This window comes from Arachis hypogaea, chromosome 3, assembly GCF_003086295.3.
Source record: "Arachis hypogaea cultivar Tifrunner chromosome 3, arahy.Tifrunner.gnm2.J5K5, whole genome shotgun sequence".
Lineage (NCBI taxonomy): Eukaryota > Viridiplantae > Streptophyta > Magnoliopsida > Fabales > Fabaceae > Arachis > Arachis hypogaea.
In genome coordinates, this window is record NC_092038.1 from 95297491 (window position 1) to 95307270 (window position 9780).

The 9780-nt window shown below is 31.2% G+C and overlaps 1 protein-coding gene across 1 annotated transcript; it reads right to left on the reverse strand.

Moving 5' to 3' along the window:
• Positions 1–7589: 7589 nt before the first annotated feature.
• On the reverse strand, positions 7590–8554 carry LOC140183524 (uncharacterized). Its single transcript, XM_072231973.1, has 3 exons — positions 8492–8554; positions 8028–8250; positions 7590–7804 (listed from the first exon to the last, which is right to left on the reverse strand). The coding sequence occupies exons 1-3, from the start codon at positions 8552–8554 to the stop codon at positions 7590–7592; spliced, it is 501 nt and encodes a 166-aa protein (XP_072088074.1).
• Between the last annotated feature and the right edge of the window lie 1226 nt (positions 8555–9780).

A 9780-nucleotide genomic window follows, 5' to 3' on the forward strand; every position in this document is an offset into this window, starting at 1 on the left:
ACAAGCATAAGCCACCATGACAAGGAGCTCGCTAAATGTCCAACTTAAGGACTTTAACTAAAAGTGCTAGGTGGGAGACAACCCACCATGGTATGATCGTCCCTTTTCAGTTTTAATTCTAATATGTTTTGTTTGTTTTTGAATTTTTATTGAACCTGGAATCATGCATAGCATTCATATTAAGCATTGCACTCTGCATACTGCATAATCATTAAAAAAAATTTCGCACACGATGCGACAGCATCGCTGACGCGTCCGCATCACAAGTGCGTTTGGAAGAAAAGAAAAGTAAACAGAGAGTCACGCGAGAGCGTGGCTGGAGGCGTGCCTTTGGCACAAATTGCCCCACGCGACTGCGTCGTTGACGCGTCCGCGTCAGTTGCGAAAAATGCCTCCCACGCGTCTGCGTCACCCACGCGAATGCGTGCCTCAAGTTCGACGTAAAAAGGGTGTATGGCCGAAAGTTGTGCTAGAATTGGGCTGGACTCGTGCTATCAGCGCAAGCCCTGCCACGCGAACGCGTGCCCCACGCATCCGCATCAATCCCCACAATATGGCCTATCACGCGATCGCGTCACCCACGCAGCCGCGTCACCCAACATCTTGGCAAAATGAGTTTCAAACAGAAAGTTGCGCAAGCGCGCGGTTGCTCTCGCGCTAGTAGCACGAATTCACTCACGCGACCGCGTGCCCTACGCGGCCGCGTCACTTGACAATAGCGCCAACCGTGCGAACGCGTCCCTCACGCGTTCGCGTCACCTGCGCCACACAGCTTATCTAGATCAGCCAAGATATCTCATCTTTTCTTCCCCAAATCTAAATCTTTTCTTTCCCTTCTTATTTCATTCTTCCTTCCTTTCTTTTTCTTCTTTTTTCTTTTAATTGGTGTTGGAAATTTATTTGGGTCATTATTTTCCATATTTTGCTTATGGATTATTTGGGATTCGTTTAAACTATTATATATTATTATAAGGGTGCTTGCATGTTCTAATTAATATTTTCCATACCTTATTTAAATGTGTTTGTGAAAATGCCCATATGGCATTTTGCACTATTTTTAGATTTCTTTTACATCTACTACTCTAAATGCCTGTTTTTTACATAACCCCTTCTCTATTTTATTATTTAAATATAATTATTTTTTCAAACACATTATTCATGTGAGAGACTTGGTAATCTAAATTTGGACATTGAATGCTTGACCTATGCTACTCATGTCCTTTGCCGGCATGCAATTAAACACCTTGCATTCAATTTTCCTCACATGCACTTGCTATATTTCCATTGTTGATTTGCCACATGTAGTCATGACCATGTGTTCACATCATTATCCATACCTGTGCATTGATTAGCACCTTTCCTATTCTTTTCCTTGCTATAACCCTTGACCACTAGTGTCTTCCTCGTTTCCTTTTAGGATGGCCACCAAGAAAGGTAAAGAGAAAGCTACTCTCATACCACTAGCAAGGAAAGGAACAAAAGAGCACTAGCTGAGGAACCACAACCCGTCCACTTGCACATCTTAGCATGCACCGAGGACGGTGCAATCTTTAAGTGTGGGGAGGTCGATATCGATCTCCATGGGTTAGTTACTCTTCTATCTCAACACCAATGGTTTATTTTTTTTTGTTAGTTGTTGCATTTGCATATTTGATTGCATATTTATTTGATTTTGTGCATTTAGTTACTACTTGATTGAAGTAATATTTTCTTTTTCATGAAATTTTTATAGTATTTCACTAATTTAAATTGAAAATTTTTTGTTAAATTTGTTTGAAGTTATATTTGGAATATGGTTTTTGAGCCAAAGAACACACAACCTGTGAGATTTTGAGCTTATTTATATGGTTACATTATTTAACAATAAATATTTTATTCTTGTGTGTTTTCTTCTCTATGATTGCAATCTTTACTTTGTTTCAGTCTATATGTCCATTATTTAGTGTATTTACATGCTTGCATATGATTGAGGCCATTACTTGTTTTTGCTCACTTATCCCAAATAAGCCTACCCTTTTATATCACCCTTGTTAGCCACTTTGAGCTTTTTAATCCCCTTCTGTTCTATAACCACATCACTAGCCTTAAGTAGAAAAACAAATTAAATATCCCAATTGAATCTTTGGTTAGCTTAAGATAGAGGTTGTGCATCAACTAAGTGTGGGAAAACTGTGGGAACATGGGTTAATAAGAGAATGTATCATGTTTCTAATTCTGAATATTGGGAAATTTGGGAACCTACTTATGAAAAATCAAAATAGAAAAAAAAATAATGGAAAATCCATGTGCATTGATAAGTTATGTTTCAGACAAAAAAAAATTCAATAAATAAGTAAGTGAATAAGGGGATAAAATTACCCCAATGTTAAGCTTTAATAAAGATCAATGCACATGTGATAAAAGTAAAGAAATATATAAAAAAAATTTGGTACATGAGTATGGGAATTATACAAAAGTGGGAATTATGGGTAACTAGGCATGATTTTAGAAGTTATATAGAATGTATGTATGTTAGGTGATAGCTCAGGTTACTCAAAGATTCAATTTATAGCTCACTTAGCCATACATATATCCTCACCCTTGCCTTAGCCCTATTACAACCTTGAAAAGACCTCATGATGTGTGCATTGGTGCATTAAATATTTGTTGATTGGTTAGATGAAGAACAATGTTTATAAAGCATGAATAGGGAAGAGTAGAGTGATTGACCCTAGACACTTGAGAGTTAGAATGATATACACCACCAAGTAAGGGTTCATCGCTTAATTCTATATTCCCTGCTTTCATGAGCTATCTTCTTCTTGCAAGTTATTTGTATTGTATTTTGTGATTTGAATTAGTGAAATCCAGTTCATATTTATTCTTGAAAGATTTATTTACTTTTTCACCAAGTAGGTAGAATCATTTTAGCATGTAGTTGCATTCATATTTATAGGTTGCATTGAATGAATCTTGCCTTTCCCTACTCATTTATTTGGTCTCCTTGAGTTTAGCATGAGGACATACTAATGTTTAAGTGTGAGGAGGTTGATAAACCACTATTTTATGGTTTATATTGTATTTAATTAAGTGGTTTTATCAAGCTTTTCACCCACTTATTCATATGATTTGCATAATTTTACAATTCCTTCCTAGTTTAGTTCTATGATTAAAAACATGCTTCCTTGGTCTTAATTTAGCTAATCTTAATCCTCTCCTATTACCATTTGATGCCTTGATCTGTGTGTTAAGTGTTTCAGGCTTCATAGGACAGGAATGGCTTAGAGAATAAAGAGGAAGCGTGCAAAAATGGAAGGAACACAAGGAATTGAGGAGATGACCAACGAGAAGTCACGCGGTCGCATGGCTCACGCAACCGCGTGAAATGGAAGAAATCAGAGTGACGGGATCGCGTTCTTAACGCGACCGCGCGGATTGGAAGCTGCACGAACGACGCGAATGCGTGGACGACGTGCCCGCGTGATACGAAAAACACTAAGTGACGCGATCACGTGGACGACGCAGACGCGTGACGTGCGCGATCTGCGGAATTACAAAAGTCGCTGGCAGAGATTCTGGGCCGCATTTCAACCCAGTTTTCGGCCCAGAAACACAGATTAAAGTCAGGAAACATGCAGAGACTCAACAGGCTTTCAAAATTCACAATTTTAGTTTTAGATGTAGTTTTGGAAAGAGAGGTTCTGTCCTCTCTCTTAGGATTAGGATTAGAATTAGGATTTCATCTTCTACAATCACAGGTTCAATGTTTCTTCTATTTATTTCTCCAATTTAATTTATGAACTCTTCCATGTTACATATAATTTTCTTAATTAATGTTATTTGAGGTATTTCAGTTTATGATTGTTTTATTTATGAATACTTTTAATTTAATTTAGATATTTTTCCCTTTTGGCTTGGGTTAAGTAATTGGTAATGCTAAAGCTGTCAATTAAAGTAGTGGTTGAAATTGGGAGTTGCTCCAATAACTCTAGTCTTTCCATAGGAATTGACTAGGATCTGAGGATTAAGCTAATTAATCCACTTGAATTACCTTCATAGTTAGAGGTTAACAAAGTGGGATTAAAATCCAATTCTCACCACAATTGATAAGGATAGGACTTTCAGTTCTTATACCTTGCCAAGGGTTTATTTTATTATTACTATTTTATTTTTCTTATCATTTAACATACTGATTTCTTACTTTCAAAAACCCAAAATTTTACCTTTTTCATAGCCAATAATAAGTCGTACCTCCCTGCAATTCCTTGAGAAGACGACCCGAGGTTTAAATACTCAGTTATCAATTTATTTAGGGGTTTGTTACTTGTGAGAACCAAAACGTTTGTAAGAAAGGTTGATTGCTTGGTTTAGTAACTATACTTACAACGAGAGTTTACTATAACCTCCAAACCATCAATCTTCAGTTCTTCAGAAGCCATGAGTTAACTTAATGAGAGGACATGAGTTGCTCGGATATGGTAGACTGCTATGGTTCAGAAGAGGCTAACTTGATGAAGATGCTACATGAGTTAGTCCATTACAGCTGTCATTGAACGAATCATTCGTTATTGAAGTTGACAGTAAGAAAAGTTAATCTGAAAAGAATACGCATCTCCAAAGCCTTAACTGAATCTATATCACTGTTTTCACATCAATCTGGTATTTCGTTCTTTACTATTTTATTTATTCTTTCAAACAAACAACCATCTTTTCTAATCGCCTGACTAAGATTTACAAGATAGTCATTGCTTGCTCAATCCGATAATCTCCATGGGATACGACCCTCACTCACCTGAGGTATTACTTGGATGACCCGGTGCACTTGTCGGTTCAGTTGTGCGGAGTTCAATTTCATGCACCAAGTTTTTGGCGTCGTTGTCGGGGATCATTTGAGATTGACAAACTAGTGGACTATCTTGTTGCTTAAATTAGGTACTCTTTGAGGTTTTATTGCTCTTTTACTTGTGTTTCTTGTTTTCTTTTTCAAAAACTTTTTCAAAATCTTTTCTTTTATTTATCTTTTGTTTGAGTCTTATGTCAACCTTTAAGTTTAGTGTCTTTTTGGTGTTTTTTTTTATTTTTCTTTCCTTTAGTTTTTTGAAAAATTACCTTAATTGTTCTTTCTTTGTGTTCAAAATTGTTCTTGCTATTTTACTTTGTTTGATCTCAAAATCTTTAAGTTTGGTGTCTCTTTATGTTTTTTCTTTCCAAAATTTATAAAATTATAGTCTTTAATTTCAAAAATTTTTAAGTTTGGTGTCAGTTTGGTTAGTATTGTTTTGTCTTTTGGGCTTTAGTTGCTCTGTCTTTTCTTGCATTTTTAAAAACTTGTTCTTGTTTTTCTTTTTTGGTATTCGAATTGTTCTTAGTGTTTTTCTTTGTTTGATTCCAAAATTTTTAAGTTTAGTGTCTTTTAGTGTTTTTCCTTTTTCAAATTTTCGAAATTAGTGTCCTTGATCTTCAAAATTTTTAAGTTTGGTGTCTTGTTGTGTTTCTCCTTTGTAATTTTCGAATTTAATAGGCTTTGAATTTAAAATTTTTAAGTTTCATGTGCAATTAGTTATCTTTTTATTTATATTGTTATCTTTTTAAATCTTTATCTTATCTTTTCTTTCTTTGAATTTCAAAATATTGTTATCTAATCTTAATTCAAATTTAATTTTCAAATTAAATTTTTTTTTTTCAAATTCAACTTTCAAAAGCTTAGCGTTTTGTTAGCTTCTCTCTTTTTCAAAATTAAATTTCAAATCATATCCTGCTCATCTTTCTTGATCTTTAAATCTTTATCATATGTTTTTCCTTTATTTTCAAAATTCTGTTATCTTGTCTTATTTAATTTCAAATTTTAAATTCAAATTTTAAAAGTTTAGTATTTTGTTAGTTTTTTCTTTCTTTCAAAATCTTTGTTTGAATTTTTAAATTTCAAAACTTTTTAAAATCAAATATTCTATCTTAAATTTTAAAATCTTATTTTATCTTGTTTGACTCTGTCTTTCCAAATTTAAATTTTAAAATCTCTCTTTGACTTTCTCTTTTTAAATTTCAAAAACTTTCAAAATCAAATATTTTCCAAATCTTATCTTTTTTATTTTCAAATCTTGTTATCTTATCCTTAATTTTAAAATTTAAATTTTAAAAGTTGAGTATTTTGTTAGTTGTTCTTTTCAAATTTGAAATTCAAATCTTTAAAATTTTCAAATCTTTTCTTTCTCTTTTCAATTAATTTTTAAATTTTCAAATCATATCTCATTTATCTTTTCCTTGGTTTTAGTTATTTGATTTTTCATTTTAAATTTTAATTTTAAAGTTTGGTATTCTTTTAGGGTGTGTGTGGTTCAAAGATTAAATTTTATTACTAGGAATGTTATTTCTAGGAATATAATGCCTAGGAATAAGATTACTTGGAATATAGGATACCTATGTTTGGTTATAAAATTTAATGTCTTAGAATGTTATGTAATAATCCTAGGAATGAATAAATTTTGGTTTGGTTGAGTTTAAATTTCTTGGTCATATTATGTAATATGTCAAAATTACCCTTACCCATTCAAATTAAAATATTAATGACTAAAAATTAAATATAAAGGTAATTAAATATTATTTTTTTTACATTGATTTTTTTTTAATTTACAAAATATCTCTAATAATAAATTTACTAAAATATCCCTAATAATAAATATGTTTAGCTAAAATTATTATTGATTCTAATTTTTTTTAGAATTTACTAAAATATCCCTAATATCAAATATGTTTAGCTAAATTGTTTATTGATTTTAATTTTTTAAATTTACTAAAATACCCTTAATATTAAACATATTCGAATAAAATTATTATTGATTCTATTTTTTTTAAATTTACTTAAATATCCCCAATATCAAATATGTTTAACTAAAATTATTGTTGATTTTAAATTTTTTTAAATTACTAAAATATTCCTAATATCAAATAATTATTATTAAAATAATTATTACTAACATATTCCTAATATTCCTATTATTATTGATTCTAATTTTTTTAAAATTTACTTAAATACCCCCAATATCAAATATGTTAAACTAAAATTATTATTGATTCTAACTTTTTTAAATTTACTAAAATACCTCCGATATCAAATATCTTTAGTTAAATTATTATTGATTCTAAATTTCACTTAATAATAATATGTTTAATTAAAATTATTACTTTTTACATTTTGAATTTACAAAAATACTTCTAATAAAAAATTTACTAAAATACCCTTAATAAAAATATGTTTAATTAAAATTATTATCGATTCTAATCTTTTCAAATTTAATAAAATACCCCTAATAACAAATATCTTTAATTAAAATTAGCATTATCATAATTAAATTTACTAAAAAAGCATTAATATTATCCAAATGAAAGTTACAAAGAAGTCTCAAAAGTAAAAAATTACTTGCACTAATAAGCATACATGCACAACTCTTATACAAGAATACAAACACATCAACAAAATGAAATCAATGTTCGACAGACAGCCTCACACATAGAAAAATGATTACAATTATCGAGCATAATGTCTTCTTCTTCATTGGTTTCACATTTCTTGTGCAAGTTGATCTCTCCATCTATCCCAAGCATCACTCGTCTCAATATGGTGGATTGTCTCCATCTACTCCAAGTATATTTTGATCTTCTATCTCATCAATAGGATCCACAACCATCACTCTTCTAATATGATTATGCAAAAGGCAACCAGCAGTTATAATTCTTTCTTGAGTCTTAATAGGATAAAATGATCTTCCCTTCAAAATTCCCCATCTTGCTTTCGATACTCCAAATGCCCTTTCAATGACATTCCTAGCTTGTGAGTGTTTCATATTAAAAAGCTCTTAAGCTGTACTGGGTTGATTATGTAGATTAAACTCACTCAAATGATATTTTTTCCTCTATAAGGTGCCAAAAATCCTTCACAATTCATGTATCCAGCATCACATAAGTAGTAATGACCTAGTGTGACATAAAAATTGAACAAAATTAATGAAAGATCAAATAGTTACTTTGATAACATACTAAAGTCTCAATACCTTGGGGAACACTAAACCCATTGCGAAATAGTGCATCTCGCAATACCTTAGGATCCGCAGCTAAACCCTCCCAACCTGCCAGTACGTAGATAAATTGCATATCAGGAGCAACCACTCCAAGCACATTGGTTGTTATGTCACATTTTCTATTTTGATATCTAGGCTTATCAGCCTCAAGAACATTGACTTTGATATGAGTACCATCTAAGGCTCCTAAACAATTCTAAAATCCAAAAAAAAAGAGATCAATTAACTCAATTCTAAAGCACACCAAGCATATTAGGTTTAATAACATTAGCAAGATAAATTACCTTGAACTATTTCCTTCGTTCATCCATTCTATCTTGGCTAAATGGTTAAGGTTTCTTCAGTAAGAGATTATGATATCTCAAAATAGCAAGCAATACATCATTAAACCACCTACTAATTATTTCTTCAGATCTCACAAATTGTCTCTTTATTACGCTAATTTTGACGTCATGTGCTATAATATGTAAAAGCATGGCAACCATTTCTTCCACACCCATATTCCTACTTGGTTTTAACCTTCCAGCCCTTTTAAGCATGTTACACAATGCATGAAAGGCACATCTATCTATTCTTGTATTTTCTATAAATGCTGGATCACTAAAATAAATAATCCTATCGACACTAACATCTCTTATTACTTGCCTACTATAACTATCATTCCATTTTCTTTTCTTTTTTTTTCAATTGCAATATAATCAAAACATAACAAATCATCAACAACTTAACCATAAGGTCATTCATTAATTCAAAATCTAAAATCAAGCAGGTAATAACTTTCATCTTCTGTTTGGGATCCATTCTGAAAAAAAACATTAAAATATTTAGCTAGAAGACTTAACTATTTATTTATTCTATGTAAACATTTTCTATCATTTAAGAAATAAAATTAATAGCCATACTTCAAACTTATTCGAACTATTTAGCTTATTGCATAAATCGTAATTCAAAGCTAAGCAATGAGATCAGACCATAGTGATATACATTCAGCACTTAACTTTCCTTCAATTTGATTTTAGAATTTCAATTTGACTTATTATTATGTTAAAATTTTTTATATTTTATTTTTCTGCCTTTATTAATATGTAGTAAAAGTTAAATGGTTCTGTCTAAGAACTATTTAAAGAAGAATGAAGGCAACCCTATCTTCAAGAAGACTAAATATGTATCCCATTAAAAGTATAACTTTCTGCCGTGGACACAAGAAGGACACAGATCAAATTCAAGGGCACATTGTTTTGATAATTTATTTTGACAGATCAACTCTAGTATTTAAAATTTCAACCAAATACCTAATCCCAAACCAACATTACGTATTTTTCGAAGAGTGTACTCATTAGTCATGACATAGCAAGTAACAACAATGGTAGAGAATGAGAAATGATACTTGCACTATTTTATTGTACACCTTACATGAACACCTTAAAGCAATTTTCCTGCATTATCTCTGTTTTTAACTTTCACTTTTAAATATAAAAAGGGAAGGTATACATAAAATGTGTACACAAGAGTAATACATATAAAGTGGCTTACAAATTTTTCTGCATTATCATAACTTGAATACTTGATATTCATAAAACGTAACATACATCTCCAAAATATATAAAATGGATTTTTACAGGATATGCAAAATGTAGCCATTCACGTTTATAAAGATATGCAATTCACGAAAAGTAATGCTTTTGTTTAAATAATTCAAGTTTATATAGACTCAGTAGCCTCTAAT